The sequence below is a fragment of the Scomber scombrus genome, chromosome 3, assembly GCF_963691925.1.
Source record: "Scomber scombrus chromosome 3, fScoSco1.1, whole genome shotgun sequence".
Classification (NCBI taxonomy): domain Eukaryota; kingdom Metazoa; phylum Chordata; class Actinopteri; order Scombriformes; family Scombridae; genus Scomber; species Scomber scombrus.
The window spans coordinates 2,237,581-2,261,072 of record NC_084972.1 but is presented as its reverse complement, the minus strand read 5'-3'; the positions used below and the strand labels follow the sequence as shown (position 1 = coordinate 2,261,072).

The following is a 23,492-nucleotide window of genomic DNA, read 5'->3' as shown; positions in this document are numbered from 1 at the left end:
AAATAGTAGATTGACTGTACTTATATAGCACTTCTCTAGTCTTTTTGACCACCTAAGGCACTTTTACACTACATGTCACATTCACCCATTCACACACATTCATGCACTGATGACAGGAGCTACCACACAGGGTACCAACCTGCTCATCAGGAGGAGACTAACATTCACACATATCCACACACCGTTGGCGCAGTTGAGGCAGTTCAGGCCCCAACTGCATATTTTCGCAGATGTCCTTGCATTGTCTTTATTGGTTATAAAGGATGGAAAGGCTATGTTAATTGACCCTCACTGTTTTGGAGTTCACATTGGGGTTCATTGATTTATTTTCCTATTTCATGGGGGTTTGAAGTGTTGTTCTAATGCATGTCTTCACTGGATAAGTGTCTCTGTGAAAGGTTCAATGCAAATACATCTTACCCCATAGGCTATGTGTTAATATGGGCAGGCATCTACATTTCTAGAGGTATTTCTATCTTTCTAAAATCTTTTAATTTGTCATGCCTACTTAAATAGAATTTTCAAGTGCTTGTGCCAGTTTGTTAATTGGCTCAACATATCTCTCTGTTATTTCCTGTCACTGTTGTGTTTTCAGACTCAGGAGCCACACTGCATTCAGGTTTGAAAGTTGTAAAGAAAGATGAAATGACATCACAGTGTCTATGTTACAGCACCCTGCCTCTCCGGGTGTGGGTGTCCCAAGCACGCGCACGCAGGAAGTTCCTGTCCTGTCGAGAGCGCGACATATGACGTAAGCGGCTTGCCGCGCAGTGATGATGGCGGTGCGTGAACGCGCAGTAAAAGTAATGGCTGCTCTGGATCGGCGGGTGCCTAGCCTCGATGATTTCGTGGGTCAAAGCTGGACTGCCTGGGCCGAGTGGGCCGGTGTGACAGCGGCGGATGGTAAGGAAGCACCTTCACGCAAACACAGGCAGCTATGAAGCCATTTAAGCAAAGCGCAGGGGTTTATTTTCGTGGAAATGGAGCACAGAGCTAACCATGTTACCCAAACAAAGACCCTGCCGGGTCCTAGTGCTGGGTGGGTAACATGTTGCTCTCTCTCAGCTCCTCCTGCATACGCTGTCTTCAAGAAAAAACAAGTGATAGTGATGAAAATATAAGCAGTATAGTGCATGTTTTACGGCTGTGGTCATAATATAAGCTGCCAGGGTTGGAGGGATGCGTTTCATTTGAGTGAAGCCAGCCAGGCAGCGGTGGCATCAGAGCGGAAGGAGGCTAGTGTGGATGGTGGGGCGAGCAACTTCTTGCCGTGGAAAGCTAGGCTAGCATGCTAGCTAGCCGGACTAGCCGTTAAGGACGAGGCAGTTAGCCTTAGCATGCTAACGCTAGCAAGAGGATTGAGAGTAGACACCGGTGACGGAGGAGGAGTCTGATGCTGTTGCCACCATGTAAATGCTGGCCCAGCCTTTGATATTAGCAAACGTTACTCTGTGTTCTTTTCGCCTTATTTTAATGTTCCTCTTTGATTGCAAGCATCACCACCTCCATTGAAGCGACATTAACATGTCTGTATGCGAGAGGAAATCTCATGTGTGACTTGTGCCCCAAAAAGTGCTCTTGCCCTTCCCAGCTTTCAAGTATGTGCGCTCACTCATTGTCTGGCATCCCTCCAAGTGCTACTCTGTCAATAACTATCAAATAAAGTCCTTCTACACCTCACAACAACATGAGCTACTTTTTGTTGATAACAAACTATGCTTAAAATGAGTATTGCTCAGGGTCGTTCTGGTTGACTAGCACAGTCAGTGGATAAGCAGTTGACCTGCAAATCAGTCCTTTATATAACATAGCTTAAGGAACTGTTCATGTGCAGAATTTGTATAGTAAGATGAGGCTTTGTTTTAAAGATGAACTTGATATTTAACTTTAGGATAACGCCTGACCTCCTCAGAGGCTTACTGAACATGTATGTAATATGTGATGTTTTAGGCCCTGATGTGGATGACTACAGCAAGAATGGCAAAAAGGCTGCAGAGGCTATGTCACTCTGTAAAGAGGGTAAGTCTTCACACTATTATCTACAAAACAAGGCAAAGCTGCTGTTGTTTGGAACATCTTGAAACAAGAAAGCATCAACTGATAACCTCACTTGTGTGCTTACATTACTGTGCAAGTACACTGACCTGTAAAGTCTCGATGAACTGTGCCTCAGCTTCTCTTGGGTCTCCAGTCTTGCCCAGAGACAATGAGTAAATGGGGCGTCTGGTTCGCAGGGACCGGGGCGAGTATTAAAGCGGGGTACTGTTGTGCTTAGGCACCTTCTGGCACCTAGCCTGGCTGTCTGTAGCAGCAGCTGTCTGACAGACGTCCCCCCCCCTTTGTGTTTTTGTGTATGCATGCTGAGCAAGACATGATAAATCATAAGGAGCACCTTCACAGTATGTATGTTCACCTACTCGTACTAATGCTGCAGTATGTGTCACGTGGGAATTCAAGTTAAAACAATTTGATGATTAAAAATAACAACCTAGAGTCCATATCTATATATTTATATACATTTATTTAAATGCTGGGTTTATAATTTAAGTTTTCTTTTCTCACCTAGTATACTATACACCTGGGATTTCTTTCAGTTACAGAAAACCAAACATTGCCAGATCAGCACCCATCCATTATCCATATCTGCTTATTCTGTTCATGCTTGTGTGCGGCTGGAGTCTATCCCAGCTTACATTGGGATCAAAGTGGGGTACATCATACTGGACAGGCTGACACATATAACCTTTATTTAATCAGGTAATCTCTTTTGTATGAGAGACTGTAGCTGATTCATTATTTTTTTTAGTGAGAAGCTATATTCTTTAGACCGGGGTGCATGTTTGTTATAGTTTTTCTCTTCACACTCCTTCTTTCCAATTTCCGCACAGACATGTCGATCTTTGGCCTCTACCCCGGCCATGATGACTTCTACCTGGTGGTGTGCAGCCACTGTGGCCAAGTAGTGAAGCCACAAGCGTTCGAAAAACACTGCGAGAGGAGACATGGTCCTCTGTCCAAACTGTACGCCCGACTGCGCTCCCCCACCCCTGCTCCCCAGCCCCTGCAGAGACCCCACCACGGCCACTCGCCCTCCCACGGGACCAACGCTGCTTCTGCTTCATCATGGGAGGGTCGAGGCCAAGGTGTCGGATCGTTACGGGCAACCCCGCCTTCCCCTTCCACCCCACCCCAGTACAGACACTCCAAGAACTCCAAGGATGGAGTACGGTAAGAAGACGGGGGCAAGTTGGGTAGAAAGTAGAAACCAGAAGCAAGAAGTCATAGGACAGAAAAGAAGTTCAGCAGTTAATCGACAAAATCGTTGATGTTAGGAGAAAAAAACTTTAGTTGCTTCGATGGTTTAGAAAATGGTCCGTCTAAACTGTGAATCAACACTGTTGCTTTGTTCACTGAACAAAAGTGATGCCATGTCAGTAAACCAACCAACAACAATACCACACCCTCAATACAGATGCCTCAACATCATGTCTTTACTATTCATAATTACAGTATAACAATGCTGACATCACACAACCCAATTTTGTTGACAATTTTTACAACTTCTCATTTCAAGTTAGTGAAAATTGAATGTCTGGCAGTTGAGATAATTTCACTACAGTTTGTTAAGGTTGGCTAGTTTGTGTATAATTAAACTGTGGTTGAAGATGTTAAAGAACAGGAAATCAGAACAAGAGAGATAGTCAACCTGATGTGGAATCAAAAGTCATCAAAATGAAAAGTCAATGAGACCCAAAGCTGGAATCCTATTAGAGGAGGGTTGGTCCAAGCTGGTGAAAGGTATCCTGCACAGCTTCAAAGGGCTTCACATTTTAAATCCATTAAGTCCTTCTTGTGTATGAAATGCTAGACAGAGAGATACAGCAAATTATAATCTTATATTTTTATAGTAGCTTTGCATGATTCACAGTTGTAAAAACTCAGTTCATCTTATACTTGCCCTTTATGCAGACGCTCGGTTCAGCCTCTAGCAGGCTGTTTAAGCTCCTGTGTCTTTGAGGCCAGCCTCCTGATGAGCCTGTTCTTTTCTGATTGGTCAGCTTTCCGAAAGCCAGCTGTATCAGAGTTGTGTTACATTACGGCCAATGCAAACACAACGTTCCCTGTTTTACTACATACTTTTAACAGCTTTTAATTGCCTAAATAGCAGGAGGCTTTTATTGTGAAGAATTTATTTGAAATTAAAAGTGCTCCTCACGAAATCAGCAGAGTTTCATTAGCGACATTAAAAACTAGTCCACACCACAACATGTAGACATATTTGGAGCAGATCAGTTAGAAATAATGCAGAGAGGAATAGTACAGACAGAAGCAGCCACAGTGATGATGCTGCAGACAACCACACACCTCCAGCAGGTAAACTGTTATTTTACTTCCCTGCTTGACTTAACATAGTTCCTCATGACTACCCCCAAAACAATAGAAAAATGCCATAATGTTAGTGTAATGGAGCACTGAACTCATGCTGTGTGTGGAGCAGATGACCATATAAAGAAATCCATCACAAGCTGACATCAGCTCGGGCTGAAAAGACTGTTGGAAACAGAGCATTCAGAGCAGTCTCTAGCTCATGCTTTTTGCTTGCTGGGATTACTTCTACATATATTTACTTCATTATTTGACACTTTGGCCACTTTAAACAGGAATTATGTCATATATAAAAATGCTACAGAGACATTAGAGCGAGCTGTAAGTGACCAAAGAGCTGCATAGATCACTTCATTGTATCATTTTCACTCTGGGACAATGACAGATGTTGAGCAGCTGATCTTACCTTCCTCACACAACATCTGAGCACATTTCCATTCAAGCTTTATGTGGATAAACTGTCTATCTAAATAGTTATTTTTTCACCTGAAAAATCTTAAAAGTTAACAAAGTCAATGAAATAAACAGTCCTACAGTAAAAGTTACATGAACTTTTTAGTCTGGCTTATTATGGGACCCCTAAGCTTTGACCGACCAATGGTATAACTCCATCACTCAGTCAGTCAGTCAGCCAGCCAGTCAATCAGTGACAGTTATTGGCATTTTATTGGGCTGGTCCCGCTGCTGCAGCCCAGCCAAAACTTAGAAAGAATCCATCTACCATGGCTGTGAGGCATGTGATAAGTTCAGTGTGTAAGTGAAGATTAAATAGTGATTGATTATTAACAATGACTCTGACAACAGTGTGTTGGCTCTGCTCACTCCACCCTCAGCCAATCACTGTGACAAAGTACTGAGTGTTTCTACAAGGAAGCACTGAAGATCAGATAACAGTTTGGTTATAAAAAGCAGATGTTTGCCAGCTGCATTAAGGTAAGCCAAAAGCTAAACTTTTCTCATCTCTTCTCCCATCATCACCCAGACATTCCCCGCTGGAGAAGTCCTCCCACAGCAGCCACACAGAGTCATCAGTATTCAAGCAGCCGCCGCCTCTAGAGCCTCCGCTGAGCTCTCCTCAACCATCCCTCAGAGATCCTCCATGGCCGCACGGGGGCACGCCGCCCAGCAGGCCTTCACCCAGCGACAGGCCCCCCACCCTGAAGAAGGACTCCTCTCTGGCCCCCACGGTGCAGAGCCACCGGATCCCCAGACCCTACAACAAAGTGGCCTCCAGTGAGTACAGATGGAGAAATTTGGGTAATATGGAAAAATGAAGTGGAAGGATGAATAGCTATCATGTAGTCTGTTACAGTCTGCACATAGGCTTATGTTGCAATACATATACAATACATACAGTGTGTATGTGTGTGTAAAAACTGCCTTTTCTGCTCAATATAAGTGTATTTGTGTCTGCTTGGATTTGAAAATTCAGTCCAGTAGAATTTTCTGTCCCTTCCTGAGTGTGATGAAATATCCAAAACTGAGATAGATTTTGTTTATCAGCTGCAACACCAAGTATAAATATGAGAACACTGGCTAACTGTAACAGATAACTGATGACATTATCCATCATAAATAGTTATATAGTGACACTCCCTTACAGACACACATCGTAGAACCTCTCATAGTACAACACAGGTACCACAGAAATGACTGTAATAGTGTAGGTCAAAGCAGTGTGTGTTGGCTTGTTGCCTTCACCAAAACACGAGACACAATTTTACAACTCTGAAAATGATCATGGTGACAATCTTGTTTTCTACTGTCTCAACAATCACAAGTTAAACATCAAGTAGATTTACACTGTTTGATCAGCACAAAAATCAGTTCAGGTTCAACTTTTTTCCCTTTGGCCAGAGCATTCTGCATCTGCATACCTGTTGTGTCTCTGAAGTGTTCTTATTGAAATGAATGAGGACAGTAGTAATATCTGAACACAGCTGTACACTGCATACAGCAGACAGTACAGCAGGGTCACACTGTCTCTACACTGCACTCAATTTTAAAATGCAGAGGAGAGAAAAACAGCTGTATCTCTTCTTCTAAAACAAGGCTAAGTGACAAAATCATTGTTTTATGGTGGCGACATAGTCTGACAAACTCAACATGAATAAAGGTCAACATCAACAGCTGTGTGATCTGCAAACCCAAACGGAACCTGCAGATCTTTTTTTTCTCTTTAGAGTTTTCAGCGGTGATCCAGAATGAAAATCTTCAGAATTCTGCTTAATTAGAGCTGGGCAATAAATTGATATTATATCCGTATCGTCTTAGATTTTGAATATGGTAATATGGTGATATGGTTTAAGTGTCTTTTCCTGCTTTTAAAGGCTGCATTACAGTACAAATATCATTTTCTGAGCTTAACAGACTGTTCTATTATCTGCCTTTATCAACTTACTCATTCTATCCACATTACTGATGATTATTTATCAAAAATCTCATTGTGTAAATATTTTGTGAAAGCACCGATAGTCATCCTTACAATATTGTCAAAAACTCAACATCGTGGTATTTGGTCAAAAATACTGGATCCTGCCCATATCACCCATTCCTATGCTGAATGGTCTGATTGGAGATGTGACAGATAATATTCATTTAAGATAACAAAGATAGTTTTAGTGAATTAGAGCTTTGCCACATTGTTCAGGAAATGAAAAAATGTTTGCCCATTGATTTAAAATCACGTATCTCTTCCTATCTCTCTATTGCTCTGTTAGTTACTATGACTCACAAATGGTAAAGTGCAGTTTTATATTGCCAGTGTGGCCAGCCGCTTGTACAAAGTCACATTTGATTGGATGAGCCTTTGTAAATGAGTACATTATTATCAAACATTTTAAACTATTTTACAGGAAGAGAAGAGATATAATGACGTAAAAATACTCTGATGCTGATTTTATGAAAGATATTTGGCATATAAGATATAAATAAGCAATGAACACAGGAGCACAGGATTAAAAGTGGGAAAAAGTCTGTAGATCTGGTGATCTGCTGTATGGACATTTAAAATGATAAGAGTTAGAAACAACAGAAAGTTGACTTGTTATCTTTGCTGCCATGGAACTGACTAACAGCTGCTGTCAGCTAATCTGTCAGGCCTATAAACCTTCCTGCTCTCTGACATCAGCTGTGTTTTGTTTTAACAGCTGATTTCAAGATATGTTTTATTTACATATGTTTCCATTTCTGTCATCACACAACCGAACAAGTAGTATTTCAATCACGGCTCGTAAATACTCTCAACCTGCAGTAATCCCTAAAATGCTGCACTGAAGTGATAAAATCATTATTTTATCATTTTATCAACATAATTCTAGTGTTTGTTTTAATTTAATTCATTTATATCAGGGAACATGTACAAAATACATGAATCTCAAAAAGAGAGAAAAGATACTCTGCACCAGATTGAACTACCAGCTAATTTACCTGCTCAGTCCCTGGGCAGGTAATGGAAACAATAAAGCACCGCTAACATCACCACCACTTTAATGACAGCAGTGGCTCTGCTGCATGCTGGGCTGTATGTACATTAAATATGATTGATCACACAGTAAGTTAGAGGCAGAAACTTCACTGGCACACAGATCCTCTCTGGGCAGCTTACATCATTGTGTTGCAAAAACTCACGAAACACCAAACCAGCATTTTAACATTTCTACACTAGCAGACTATTTAAAAAAAATAAATAAATTTGGAGAGCAAAATATGCTGTTGCCAATGTAAGCTTATGTTGGATGTATTCAGCACTACTGTGAATTCACATGTTTTGGTAGTAATTAAAGCCTGATACACAACCATTGTAGTTCTGCATGATAGAAAGGATATGGAAAGGAGAATGCATAAAGGAAGATGTGAAGTTACAGTGACAATTGTTTTGTGATTATTTGTGTAAAGTGTGACTGAAACACACACCATCACTTCACAGTGTGTGTAGACAGCTGTATTGATTAAAATAGAAGTGTATTTGTTCATTAGGGGTGTTAAGTAGTCAGAGAACATACTGACCACACATTTCAGTAAAGATTCAAGTCATTTGTAAGATAGATATTAGGTAGATAGGTATTTGTCTGCATTATTGGGGTAGTGGTTCTAGAGATGCTGCCATGTTTTTAATGTATGTATACTGTGCTGTAGCTGATGTGCTCTCTGTGTGTCCTCAGAGAGAGAATGTGACTTGGACAAACACTGCGGCGTCCTCGACCCCGACAGGAAGAAAGTCTGCACTCGCCTCCTCACATGCAATGTAAGCTCCAAATTCACCAAGCCTTGCCACACTAAAGCCCTGCTTCTTTTACCTCTCACTCTCATGTCGCTGCTCAAAAAAACAGAAAAACAGACCAGAGGTGTCAAACTCATTGTAGTTTTACAAACAGATAAACAGCCTGAGATGTCTTAAGAAAAATTAGTACAATTTCAACAGTATTATGTCTGTTTTTTTCAGATCTTTTTGCACAGAAGCTGCAGATTGACAACATTTTGCACAATGTTCAGTTTATGAACATATGACATACATATGACCTCTGTGTATTCTGATCAGGGAGGGAAAACGTCTGAAACTGCAGAAAAATTGGAATTACTTTTCTTTCTTTCAGTTTTCATACTTTGCAAACTTATCCAGTGGGCCGGATTGGACCCCTTGGCGGGCTGGTTTTGGCCAACGGCCCATATGTTTGACACCCCTGCATTAGGCTATCATTCTTCTTTAAAAAGTAAGATTTTTGGAGTTGGACTAAGCCTGTGTTCTATATTGTTGTAACATTTACACAGCAGTGCCCTTGATTTCCATGTTAATGTATTCATTATTATCGAGGGCTGGGCGATAAAACGATAGCGATATATATTGCGATAGACACATAATCAATATCAATAAAAAATGCGTTCGGTAGAAAGTTCGATAATTTCACTTCATTTCAAGAAACCACCGAAGAGAAAAAAAGATGAAGCAAGGTTGGTTGTATGAACAAACTCACTCTCTCCCTGGTAACCTAGCAACGTTTAACTATAAAGATAACAACGTGAGCGTCCACACTTATGAACTATAACTTCCTACAAACAGCGCTGCACACTCCAGCTGTGTCTGCAGCTACTTAAAATAGAGCCGTTACTCCTGTATGTTGTACAGAAAGATGATTGTGTGTTGATCAGAAGTATTTCAGACACTAGTAGCTGTGATGTTTCAGTATTTACAGACCAAACTGATGTTGAAACGCAATGTGCAAAAGCGTGACTCGAGTGCAGTAGTCTATTTACACACAGTGACAGCTCTGATGAAGAGTTTTTGGGACTAGAGTAAGCACACAGGTACACACTGTATTAAATATATGAAGTTACTTTTAAAAGGTTTCATTGAAACTCAACCTAACTGAACCCAGTCTGAGTTAATATAGCGGTCCAGTTCAGTTAAATCATTACTGGATCATTAACCATTAACCTGACACTGTTTCAGGTGTTATATGTGTGTTTTAATCGTGTTTCTAATAAAAGTAAATTGAGAAAATTTTGGAGTATAAAAATATGTGTTTATAAATGAATAACTACTGGTGCATTCAAATGACTGACTCAAAAGACTGGTCTTTAATAGAAAAGTGTTTTTCCCTCCAAAATAGACTAGTCTTATATTACAGTATGTGTACATTTATTTATTTGAGTGCTTTTCATGGTTGTGTTGGCCTTTTTATTTTCCCTGTCTGCCTTTATTGATAACAGGTGATTCAAATCAGAGGAAGGTTAGGTTTACAATAAACATGTTTAAATTGAATATTCCCCCCCCTGCTCCTTATTTTGAATAGGTCATTTAAAAAAAATCAATAATTGAAACACTTTTATGGTGATACAGTTTTCAGCCCAGCCCTATTATGATCTAAGTCTTGTTAGGTCTTACTGAAGGCACTGATGATTTTAGTGCTCGTAGATTTGAGTATAAATCAGTTGTAGCATGTTACTTATCTTCTAGTCACATTAGGTGATATACAGTACTGTGCAAAAATCTTAGGCCACCACCATCATACAAACAGAAAATACAGGAACTATGTAAACACATTTTTACAGGAATTATTAATGATTATTATTGATTAAGGTTCCATTCCATTTAGGCTTATGAGAGCCAGGTTTCTGCTATTGTTCAAGTGTAAGGATTTAGTGTGACCTCCACTAAATACTTACACACTTCAGCCTATAGAAGGTGTTTTCTTTTCTATTTCTTTCAGTTTTTTTTAATACTGCATACACGTTTCCTGCATGTTCTGGTTGTATTCTAATAAAGAGACTGAGAAATAATTATATATGATCATTATACAGTAGCATTGCTTAAACAACAAATCTAAGACTTTATACTGTATATCTGCGGACTATAAGCTAAGTGATGAGGGACTCAGCTTAAAAAGATTTTTAACTAAATTCGACAGATGTTCCTGCTATTTACAGATAATGGGGCTGAAGACACATTCAGTCTCAGTATTTCTCAGTCTCTTTATTAGAATACAACCAAACATACAGGAAATATGTATGCAGTATTAAAAAAACAGAAAGAAAACAGCTTCTATAGGCTAAAGTGTGTAAGTATTCAGACCTCCCCTTACACTTGAGCAAAAGCAGGAACCTAGCTCTCTTTAACCTAAATGGAATGGAACCTTAATTGATAATAATATTTAGTAATTCATGTTAAATTTTGTGTAGATATTTTCTGTTTGTATGATGGTGATGGCCTAAGACTTTTGCACAGTACTGTGTGTATATATAAGTGTGAGATGAATCAAAGGGAAAAGCCAACCTGCAGTGTGTTGTTCCCTAACAACTACAGTGCTCCTCCTCATAGATTCTCCATGTGTGTGGGACAGGGATGAACAGTATGCTTCCAAATCAGATTATTTCCCTCCATTTAGTGTTTTGATACGGTCTGATACATGTATGTCTATGCATGTTAAACAAGATGGTGCATAGATTTCTGACTTTTGAAAAAACTACAAGTGAAAAAAAAAAAATCATCTTGTTGTCATATGATAAAGGAACAAGTCTAGCTGTTGTGTTTGGCAGTGAGCTGCACCTTCTGTGTTTATATTAGTCCTCAATGCTTAGGTGGAAGTGAATGTCTCTTTGAAGAAGAACTGGTTACCAGTAGGGTCGGGTATCTTTACTTGATACCTTTTTAAAGTATCGACCCAAATAAGTGGATACCAAGTAGTATGGAAATGTCTCCTGTCAAACGACACCTGCAGTCCGTCCTTTTTACACCCAGAGCCAGAAAATATGACTATTTGTATGGTCTTACTCACAGCCAATCAACACAAGTGTTCTTCAATTTAATGCCACATGTGATTGGTCCACTGCCTCAGATCAGAGCTTTCAAAATGCATTTGTGTAAAAATGAAATCATTTAGATGTGGAGGAGTGGTGGTATTTGATGCAATGTAATGCTTCTATTAACATGATGGGTATCAAATGAAGTACTCAGTTGGTATCAGTATCACTTTAAAAGGTACTTGGATTGGTACTGGTATCGGATTTTTTTAAAGCGATACCCAGTCCTAGTTACAAGTACATTGTATTCTATCATAAGTGCTTTGTATTGTGTGAAGGCGTTTGTGTTTATCACACATTCTACATGTCATCAGTGTTTATAAAAGGACACAGGGAAAGCTGCTGTTTTGCAACTGATGACATGACGCTTGCTTTCATCTCCATGAATCATAAGATCCACGTGTGCAAGTATGATCCTATTGTTAGAACAGCAACAGTAACATCAGTATTGATACAGTGCACCAACACATTGATCATGATGTGAGCTCAGAGTAGCTATAGTCCCTGCTCCTGCTTACTGATCTACACTGACTGACACTGAGCACTGAAAAGGGCTCCCAGCACAGGAAGAGTCCTTATATGGCGAAGTTTGTGTGTGTGTGTGTGTGTGTGTGTGTGTGTGAGAAGGAGGAAGTAAGTGTGAGAGGCAACATCCAGCCCAGTAGAGACAGGATGACCTGATTAACAGGAAATGACAGTAGTGACAGGAAAGACACACAGGAACACCGCTTCCATCTTCCACCTGCTCTGTAGGAGTTTCTTCACCCTCGGCCTTCTACCAGGAAGGAAATATCATGTGGTGATTACTAATGACAGATTATAAAGGTGTTGTTTTGTCATTGGCACAGCAGCACTGTTGCATAATTACAATAACAGCAATAATACTACTTACTTACTAATGAGGCCTCTTGAATGAGCTCTTACATATGAACTGCATGCTGTAAATAGCTAAAAGACTTCATTATTTATGTCTTTAGAATAAATGATTATTTTCCTAATTTTCCTGACCAGTTATCTCAAAATAATCAATGGATTTGTTAGTGACCAAGTCAGATCACAACAGATCCAGGCTTTTTACTTTTTTTTTTATAAAGGCGTACCAGCTGTTAAAAGTTGTTCCCAATCTTTTTGTTCACTGTCTGGTTTCAGCAGTCGTCAAAAATAATGTGTTGCACTTTGTGAAAGCAGCGAGACATCTCCTAACACACAACGCTGTGTGTCCTTTCACTATTAGTTCAACACAAAAGAGCTCACACATGACTCAGCGGACGGAGAGATTTTGACTGACGTAGAGTACAGACCCCTTCACCCTCATTTCCTGACCCCAACCATTTTAAGCATCTTCAACACAACACTCCTCTTTTCAACTGGAAGGTGCTGTCAGACCCTGAGAGGCAGCTGCTGCTCTTTTAAACACACACAGATATTTAATGGCTGCTGTCAGAGTTGACGCAGCTTCAACTTTTTTTCTACTTGCCATCACGGGCTGTGGTGTGACCATGGTAACCACAGAAAGCACACAGAGGGAAATGATACATGAGCAAATATAACTGGTAATTCCCTAATTATACACACGTCTCCACCGGCAAAGAGCCAGCAATCAATGAAGACAAACATCAGCCTTAGAGGTTGATACTTTCTATGTTAATCATGCAATATTGCTTTTAAACTACAACCTGCTATATTTGGTTAAGTGATGAGATTAACTAGAAGCTGTAGTGTATCTGCACAGGTTGTTAGTAGCTAGTGGAACAGTTGCTGCAGAACATTGAGGTCACAGTCATAAGCGCTTTCTGTGTGAAATCACTTTAACACCTCAAGTTAAGCATCACAAGGCTGTTTATCTTGTGCTCTTAGCCAACCGTCTGCTTTTACACAATCACTTCATTCTGACGAGTTCCATTCCATTATACCAAATCTACAGTTCATCAGAATGGAACAGTGTCTAAGTGTGTATATTCTGCATCCTGGTCCTCAGATCCATTCCATACACCAGCGGAGGAAGGTGGTGGGCCGCAGCAAAAACTTCGACCAGCTTGTGGCGGAACTCAAAACCAAGGTTCGCGAGAAAGGGGCCCAGTCCCTGGACGGAGGCTCCACTAGTGGACGCTCCCCCAGCCCAGAGGCCCCCAGGGAGCAGGCTGGAGCTCCACACTGCAGGAGACCTCTGGCCAGCCTCCCTGCTTTCAGGTGGGTGAGCTTTACTGAAGCTAGCTGGTGATGCATACACGAGCGTGCTTTATTGAATGAATTAGCCAAGATCTTTGTAAAAGAATGCACCATCCTCTGTGTTTAGATGAACACTTTTCCTCAGTTATTTTAACCAGGATCCCCACAGATCCTTCAAAAGTCTTAGTTTTTGATATTCAAGGTCTAAAAATGTCTTAAAATGTCTAGAGTTATAAGAGTTAAAGCATTACATTTGATTTGAGTGTAATTATATTTGTTCAGTTTGTTATTTATCATTATTATAATTATTTTCTCATTATTTTACATAACCAACCAATCACCTTTATTATAGTAAAAAGTAACTATAATGAAACTAATCAATAGTTACAATCCTATATAAATGACTTCAAAATGAGCTCCATTTCAACCCACTACAACACTAGTATGTCTCATAATATATTATATTATACATTATATGTCTCATAATATCTAATGTATGAGTACAACAGTCACATGTGGTAATGTTTACTATTACTGAAGTGACATTAGTATTTTTACACTAGTAAAGGATCTAAATTCTTCCTCCACCACTGTTTGCTGAGCAGTTTTAATACAAGAAGCAGCAATTGTTTTATTTTTTCCTTAAAGAGGTTTTAAAAAGGTCTTAAAAGTCATTAAATTAGTACTTAAAAATGTGCAGATACCCTGGTTTTAACTAGCACAGCTGGTCAGACATCATTTAGTTTTGAGGCAGTGATGTGTGGTCAACTCCTCCAAAGTCAGTATGCATACGCAACACACATATTCATACTCCTTTCTTACCGCACACGAGTGTATGTTTCAAATCTACTGAACATGTGTTGAACCCACATGACCCTCCTATTGACAGCTTGTGGTGTGACTTCACTGTTAAACCATAGAATTACAAGAAGTTACATAAACTACCAAATATAGCTCCTCAGTTTCATTTGTCTCACTCATCATCCTGCACTATGTTGCTAAGTAATATATTTCAATTATAAAACCCTTTTCATCATATTCAAAGATGCTTCATGCGACAATTTAAATAGAGACCATGAACGTCAACTTTACCACACAGTAAAAACCAGCCCTTAGTTTGGATGATTCATGAACCCAAAGTTGACCACTAATGCATGTTTAACCTGAGTCACTGCCTATCTGAATGAGGTACATCATCACCTGTTTGAAGCTGATTAACTCACTGCAGGTTTATACATTCATGACTAATCTGATCCTCTACACATGATGATATACAACTACACAGCACAGTAGATTATGTTCCTGTATGTTAGAGATGTAACGTAGCACAGTACATCATTATGAGATGGTGAGCATTAGTATATGAATCTACAGATAAAAATCAATCATTTGTGTTCTTCACAGTCGCTCCACAGCTGCTTCAGAGATCACCCCAGAGGAGGAGAAGCAGCGGCAGGATGAGGGCAGTGTCAGAGCGCCCTCGCCTCTCGTTCATGGAAGAATTTCCAGTGATGAGAGCGAGGCAGAAGGACCGGAGGAGCCTGTAGAGTTTCCATCATCTGCTGCACATCCCAGACCACTAGCGGTGAGCAGGATGAACTTGTTTTACAGTGAAGAAAGAGAAGCAGGGAAGTACACAGAGTATATTTGAAAGCTGATAGAGGAGTTTGAAGACCATTCCATCTTGTTTTGTTCTTTAGAACTGCTGTAAGCATTTTCTGTAGAGGGCAGAAGCTCTTGAAATGTAACCCAGAAATAGGCCCTGACATTCTATTATCTGATCATATTGTTACGGCTCATGTGTTGGAAAACAGCTGCTTTCTACAAATAACATAAAAACAGAATATGGAGCACATTGGTAGCTGAGTGGTTACAGGGCATCCCACATAAAGGCAGCACCCCTGGTTCAATTCCAGCAATTGAACCAGGCCCCCCCCCCCCCCCCCGTTTCCTGTCGGCCTCTATGCCGCCTATTAATACAATAAAGGCAAAAAAGCCCAAAATAAAACTTAAAAAAACAAAAAAACAAAATATGTTGTTAAAGCAGTCAGTGAGAAACACAAGTTCCTTTAATTTCAAGCTTGTGTCCACCTGATGTCAAACATGTAACACTAACACTCTGAGATGCTGTAGGCATATTTCATCATCCATTTCCAAATCTTTAAATTAGACATCCATGAATACAGAATAACTACAAAGCATAGTGACATTGATTCCCCCCCCCCCCCCCCCCCCCCCCCCCCCCCCGCTTTATTCAGTACGTTTGGTGTCATCAGATGATGGCAAGGCAGCTTTATTCATATAGAGCACATTTCATACACAGGGGCAACTCAATGTGCTTTACATAAAAACATATTAAACAGTAAAAATTGGAAACATTAAAACATCCAATTTAAAAACAAGAAAACCCAATTATAATAAAAAGAAAACAAAGTAGAGAAAAATAGAAAGAGAGAAAGAAAACAAAAAGCTAGACTAAAATAGAGCATAAAATATAAGTTCCAACCATGCTCTGGCTTATGAGTGTTACGTTGTGATGACATAATCACAGGTAGCAAGTCATTGTGATCATAGCAAAATCATGTTTGTGCAAGCACAGCTGCTCAGTGGATCAATGCAGCACTGCTTCACCTCCAGCTCAGTGTTCCCTCAGCTCTCCACACCTGACTACACTGACAGTTGGATATTTATCTCACTTTCCCAAATCTTTGTCTTCCTCATTCCTTTCATATCACAGTGAATGTGTGGACAGTGGACACCTTAAACTTATTCTCATGTGCTCAGTCAGAGAGTAAGTGTTTTAGGTTGTAGGATGTAGAGCAGGGGTAGTTTGGAGGCCACATACAGTCCAATTTGATCTCAAGTGGGCAGGACCAGTAAAACCACTACGCAATAACCCATAAATAACATATGTTATATATAATACATAATCAACTTTACTAGAATGAACTATCTATGAGTACCATGGTAAGAGATACTGAAGGAATGTGTCCAAAACCCCCTCCCTCCCCTCCCAGGAAAAATGTGTAGTTCAAATCTGAATCATGTTGCAACTCAATTATTAAGCTGGATGTCGACGGGAAGATCAGAAGCATTAACTATGAATTGTGAGCAAAAATAAGCGAGAATAGCAGCATGTTTTATTGAAAAACTCATTTCTTTTCTGCAGTTTTCATACTTTACAAAGTTATTGGTGGGACGGCTATGGCCCACCTGCCGTATGTATGACACCCCTGATGTAGAAGCTGCTTTGAGTTCAAATAAAGACATGGATGGTCATTAGTAAATAGTCATTTTTAGGTTTGTTGCAAAAGTTGTTCCTATTTTAACCAAGAAATGCATCAAGCCACATAATCAATCCACCAATGAAATGTGATGTTAATGTATCTGAGGTCACACACTAAAGGCTGGGTGTCACATGTAGATACAGTATGTACAGGAGAACATTCTGTAAAAGATTTCTAACATGTCTTCTCTCTGTAGGTGTGTTCATTTGGCAGCCATTCGTTGGGTCACGGCATCTACACGTTTGACAGAAGACTGCACCACCTGAGGTCGGCTCTCAGCAGCATGCTGGAGCAGCACATCAGCGCCCATCTCTGGAAGTAAGTACTTTTTTTTTTTTAAGGAAACAGTCATTTTGGTTACTTTTCCTCACTGACATTCAGCCTAAAAAGCAGCTATTGATCAGTTAAACAAAAAGAGCCAACGGTTATAGGAGGTTTTGAAAGGTATAGAAATGTCTGTGCTGTCAGTACAGTGTTTAAACTGCTTCTACTCTGTGCTAAAAATGAGCTGTCAGCAGCAGATGGATGACATGCCTACACTACAAATGTTCTTCTCAAATTGGCCGCTACTTTTAATGACACACTCTTCCACCTTCCTGATCACGCAGATGATATTTGCTAATCACCAGTGTTATGTTTTAAAATGCTGAGCGGTGAATGATGATGTACCACTCTGCTTCCACCTCCACCCACTTTCTTTGTAGACAGTCATCCACTGGTTAGTCACATCAGATCCTGTGTACTGTAATGCATATAAACTTGAGTGAAAGCTCCAGCTCAGTCTGTAATAGATGAAGCAGATGGTGTTTTCTGCTGCCCACAACAGGAGCGAGGAAGAGTCTGTGAGGTTGGCAGTAAGATGGAGACTCATTTCCCTTCACTATCAGCTGATATTCACTACATGTTCATGCATGTTAGAAATCAGGTGGAGGTAGATGATCAGAGCAGGTGTAGGTGTCAGATCAGTGTTAACAGATGACCTCACACATCATGATTGGCTGTCTGTCAGAGAGTGTGTGGATGCTGTGTCTCTACTCTGCACTGTACACTATTTAAACAGCTCATTTAGATAGTGTACAGAAAGACATTTACATCTAATAAAATGTAATTGCTAAAATTTACATGTAATTATTTCATATCTGTTTGTGTAGGGCAATGGTTCTCAATGTGGGGTCCGGGGACCTCCAGCGGTCCCTCGGGTGATTCCACGGGGTCCCCAGCAAAAAGGGGAATAATTTATTTTCACTATAATTCCATCCATAGGTAACATTATGACAGAATGTATACATACACCTTCTGTAATAAAACATCTGAAAACAAAAATCTTACCAGTTGGAGGTCCAGGGTGTAATTGGTGTCAATGTAGGGGTCAATGATGTGAAGAAGTTTGAGAAACACTGGTGAAGGGAGTGTAAGATTTTTTTTATATATAATATTTTTTATAGTGTGTTTTTGTGTAGTCTGGGACTAATATAAATGTTAAATTTAAATAAAAAAAACCATCTTTCTATAGATTCATTGAATGCTGATTTTTAATATGTTAAATGCACACAGTGACCCATCTGTACATAAGATTTTTTTCTTTTAAATTCTTTATTTAATTCTGTGTTGGGTATAAATGCACTGCTGCAGTTTTAACATTGGCTGCTCCATTAGTTAGTTTCAAGTTTATTTATTGTCATTGCACCTATGTATAAACAAATATATAGAGGAATGATATTGCGTTAGTCAGGATCCCTGTGCCAAAGTTAAATAAAACATACACACTTAATTAAAAAAATCGTAAACTAAAAGACAGACATAAAAGCAGCAGTTAAAAGAGACCTGAGCAAAGTTAACAGTAGAATCAGTACAGGAGCTAAAAATAATACAAAATTATATGAAAATAATTCAAATGATTGAAAATATCATGTTGTATAGGGGTGATTGCAAGGGGCAGAGTGGGAAGAAATACAACAACAGTTTCCATGTCGAACCCACAAATGGAATTCAGTTAGATAAATACTGCAGAACTGTGATGAAGCAGTAGTTTTTCCTGTGTTAACAAAAGAGTCCTCAGCTGCATTCACATCTCTGACCAACTGTCTCCTACAACAGTATCCTACATAAGAGCCTCTGCTAGAACCATCACAGTATGAATGTTACGGTTCACTGCATGCAGTCATATGAACAATATGCTCTGTGACCCAAACTAGTACCGTCAAAATAGTCTAATAATCCTCTTACTCTACTGCCACCACTTATTCTACACGTATCCTTACAATAATACTCACAATCGGAATATAACAGATGATGCCAGTCAGTTTAGTTTCATGGCATTCTTCACATCACCCATGTACATTATTATCAAGAGTGTAAAAAGAGAAGTTGTGTTTAAATCACCAAACAGTGAGTTGTAGTCAGTCACATTCACGGTTAGTGTTAAATCAGTGTGTTAAATGACAGTTCATGTAACGTAGCACAAAGCAGAAGTGCTGCTGTTTTGCTCACTGGGGCACAATTAGTGTAAATGTCCTCAAGTGAAGGTCCAGAACATCATAATGTCTGTGTTATTTTTCAGTAGCTTGAAGGAGCATTGTAGTTCCATCAGCATCTGTGTCTAGTGGCTAGATTGTAGACTGTCACATTAATACAGTACAATTCATTTATTAGTATTTACACTCTACTTGTGGGATTCAAATAAATGATAAAATAATATATTTTCTTTTCTTACATCAAATAAAGAATGCATTTTAAAATAAAGTGCATTACAGGAAGCTTTTGATTGTGCTTCTTAAATAAAGTGCTTAGTTTAAAAAATATATATAAAAAAGAATTCCTTTTTACTTTTAAACTGGACTTAAACTTAAACCATAAACTTCATTTCACATCTAATAACTTTATAACAAAACATCTCAACACATATGAACTCTTTTCTCTGTGTGCATCTCACTGACAGTCCAGTCTCTCCACATGTCTGAATGCACAATTTTTGATTGGCTGATTAGCGTCACGTGAGAGGATTCACTATGCACAGTGTTCTGTGAGTTTCTGAGGGCCGCTCTAATAGCTGGAGATGCTGTGCCAATTAAAATAGACAAAATGTAACAATCCTCAATATTTCATCAGTTACGGGTACGGGTCTGGATAGGACGGCGTCTGGGTCCGGATCCAGACCGTGGTCCACCTATTAGTGACCTCTGTTATAGGACTTAGTTTGAATGGAATGTGTTAGATATAAAACTCAGGTTATAAATATTAGATAATCAGAAGCTGAGATGTAGAGAACATGTCTTACATAAAGTCAGAAGGAGACTCAGCAGCACATAAAGGCTCATAAAGGTTAAACACTTGAAGGATGTTTACTGATCAATTTGTTTTATTGATTGATTTTATTTTCTCTCCATCCAGGAAAATACCTCAAGCCACAGACCTTCAGTCTCCACCTTCCTCAGCCAAGACCATCACCTCCTCGTCCCCCTCGTCCTTATCCGCCACGTCCTCCCCCTCTTCTTTGCATTCTAAAGTCCGCACAGGAAGTCACATCAGCTCCTCCATCAAAACTGCATCCTCATCCTCCTCCTCCTCTTCCTCATCTTCAAGTCGTGGCCCAGGCAGACCCTCCCCAGCCATACAATCAGAGAACTCGGGGGGCAGCGGCGGGGGTTCGGGTGGCAGTCACCTGGTGTCTCCAGCTAAGCCTGCGGCGGTGCGTCAGGGGGGCGGTGGCGGGCGATCCAAGAACCCGGTGGGGCGTCCCAGCAAGCAGATGCTGAAGCTGCGAGAGGAGGCCGCCGCCGCCGCCGCCCTCCGCAAGCGCAAAGCCCCCTCCCAGGAAGGGGAGCACTCAGGCCCCGACAGGAACTGCATCGTCCTCCAGGACCGGGGCCGGCCGCCTTCTGCCTCTTCCTCCTCGTCATCGTCCTCCTCCAAAGCCCCCATTCCTTCGCCCCTCCCACACGGACAGACCAACGGCACGCTTTCCCCCAGCAGCAAACCGCGTCCCCAGCCCTCCCCATCAGAGTCCCACTCACCAGCTGCCAAGGCAGTCTGGACCTACAGACGGACACACCCTCCTCTGGGCCACTCATCACCCCCAGACCCCTCCTCTGCCACCAACAACTCCCACAGCCGGGGCGGCGTGGGGGACTCAGGACCGCACGGGCAGGGCAGCGGGAGGGGCTTCGAGCACCAGGGGCTGGTGAAGAAACGCAAGGGGGGGGGCAGCATCGAGGAGCACTCGCCCTCCTCTAAACCCTCAGCGCACCGTCTGCCCTCCTCGTCCTCTTCCACCTCCGCCACCTCCTCCTCCTCTCCTCGCTCCAACTTCTACCCCTGGAAGGACAGTAAGGGCGGGGGGCTGGCCGGGGGCGTGGAGAAGAAACTGGGCACGCAGAAGGTGAGTGTGGAGGAAAGTGAGCTGCATATATATGACTTTATAGTGGAGGCTGAGGAGTGTTAGAGGTCAGAAGCAGGCGATGAACACCACTGCTTTTTTCTTTTCTAAACATTATTAAAAGCAGTTTAATACCCACATAACACCTCTGTAAGGAACTGTAAGCGCCCACAAAGATGTGTGAAGAACCAAGTGTAATCAAGCCAGAGGTGTGACATGAACACACACTTCTAACATTGTGGATAGTCTGTGAATTTAAAGGAATACTCCATATCACTATTGTTTACTGTATCAAACAGCAGTATTAGAAGTTTTTGCTGAGTTTTAGAATCTTTTCAATATGAAAGTGGATCACCAGAGGAATCCACTCTAACTCCTGTGAATCCAGGCTGACCACAGCTGCTGTCCTCTGTAAAAGAGCAAGCTACAAATGTTTCAGAGCTATCTTCCAGACCACAAGCTATTACTCCAAACTGATTATCTGCAGACAGTTCTGTCAGTGTGACAGAGAGAATGAATTTAGCTGAAATCTACAAAATGTTTTTAAAAAATCAGGATCGCACAGGATTCAGTTAGTAAGCAGAATATAACAGCAGTGGGTTGGTTTTCACATCTTTTAGTGAAACTCAACAGTTGCAAAACATTAATATTGATTGATTGAGATTTTTATCACCATGCCAATGCATATGAATATGTCCAGCCAGGTTAAAGTACAGTGTGCACCTTTTCAAATAACGACAAAGACCAACAAGATTAAAGAATTAAATAAGGTAACAGAAGCTTCCATAATCAGATCAAAGACAAAGTTAATCACCTGACTGCTGGTTATCTTTCTGTTAGAAGCTGCTAAACGTGCAGCTCACACTACACTGTGTAGACACACTGTAAGAGCTGTGTGACACACCTCATCTTGAGATCTGTATATTTTCTTATTAAAAAAGACTAACTTCCACCGTCTACATGGTGCAGTAACTGTGTGTGTGTGTGTGTGTGTTAACAGAGGTTAGCAGTTTGATGCTTCGTATTTAAAATTAAAACACAGTATTTAAAGGTACATTCCTTGATTTTGTTGCAGTGCCCCTGACTGCCCCCAAACCCTAACATTTGAACAGTTTTATTTAAAAATCAGATTACTGTGTTGTGATTCAGATTTTTCTGACCCCTGTATGTCACTTTGTTTCATTCCACTCCATTCTTAACTGTGGAGTGAATGTACAAACAATTAAAGTAACAATATCTTTTTTTTCTTTTTGTCCCACAGCCAAAACTGCACCATTAAGTGTGCCTGCCTTACAAGCCACTATGAGGGAGCCAGCTCTGCTCAGTCCAAAACTGAGACAACAGGACTCAAATGTGTGTGTGTGTGTGTGTGTGTGTGTGTGTGTGTGCATCCACGCACTCGTCTGCCTTTTGTCTGTTGAGCATATGCTCGTGTATGAGTGTGTTGGTTGTTTGTATGTGCAGAGTTGGTGCAGTATGGATGTGTTTGTGTGAATCACAGCTGGGTGTGTGGGTCTGTGTGTTTGCTGTTGTCTGGATGAATGTCTGAGGGAGAACGGGAGCGGGGGGGTGGGATGAAATTCAGATTATGGATTTAGATATACCTCAAGACCATCCGGTTATGCTGCTAAATTAAATATGTTGGTTTATAAAAATGGATTAAAAATGTCCTTTACACTTTGTTTCTGTGACTACTTCTTACATCTTTTTGTGTTATATTTAAGTTTGTGACAAGTAAACATTGCACAGTGTCCCATTGATGTTCTGTTTGTGCTTGTTCCAATACTCTATTGAAGCTATAAAATGCTCACTGTGAGTGACATTCATGAATAATTTTAAATTTCTCAGTCATTCAGCTTGACGTGCTGTTTATAGTGTCCTGGAGAGCTTTTGAATCATACGATTCCAATAGAAGTTTCAACCTTACCTGGATACACAGCATGAGTTTAGAATAATGATAATTGATTTAGCAAATG

The 23,492-nt window shown here is 40.5% G+C and overlaps 1 protein-coding gene across 2 annotated transcripts; it reads left to right on the top strand.

Moving 5' to 3' along the window:
* Positions 1-773: 773 nt before the first annotated feature.
* On the top strand, positions 774-23,104 carry atxn7l2a (ataxin 7-like 2a). Of its 2 annotated transcripts, XM_062416081.1 has the most exons (10): positions 774-903; positions 1,951-2,019; positions 2,889-3,228; positions 5,369-5,619; positions 8,550-8,632; positions 13,664-13,875; positions 15,259-15,439; positions 17,338-17,459; positions 20,532-21,519; positions 22,778-23,104. In XM_062416081.1, the coding sequence occupies exons 1-10, from the start codon at positions 774-776 to the stop codon at positions 22,793-22,795; spliced, it is 2,394 nt and encodes a 797-aa protein (XP_062272065.1). In that variant the 3' UTR covers positions 22,796-23,104. The 2 variants fall into 2 exon arrangements, with proteins under 2 accessions (XP_062272065.1, XP_062272064.1); XM_062416080.1 differs by lacking the exon at positions 22,778-23,104 and having other exon boundaries at positions 20,532-21,825.
* Positions 23,105-23,492: the final 388 nt, after the last annotated feature.

What these genes read in the sequence shown, in the direction of transcription:
- atxn7l2a (XM_062416080.1), top strand. Translation starts at nt 774, where the DNA reads ATGATGGCGGTGCGTGAACGCGCAGTAAAAGTAATGGCTGCTCTGGAT. An exon ending in CTACAACAAAGTGGCCTCCA is followed by an intron (nt 5,620 to 8,549) that starts GTGAGTACAGAT and finishes GTGTGTCCTCAG; the next exon opens with AGAGAGAATGTGACTTGGAC. An exon ending in CACATCCCAGACCACTAGCG is followed by an intron (nt 15,440 to 17,337) that starts GTGAGCAGGATG and finishes TTCTCTCTGTAG; the next exon opens with GTGTGTTCATTTGGCAGCCA.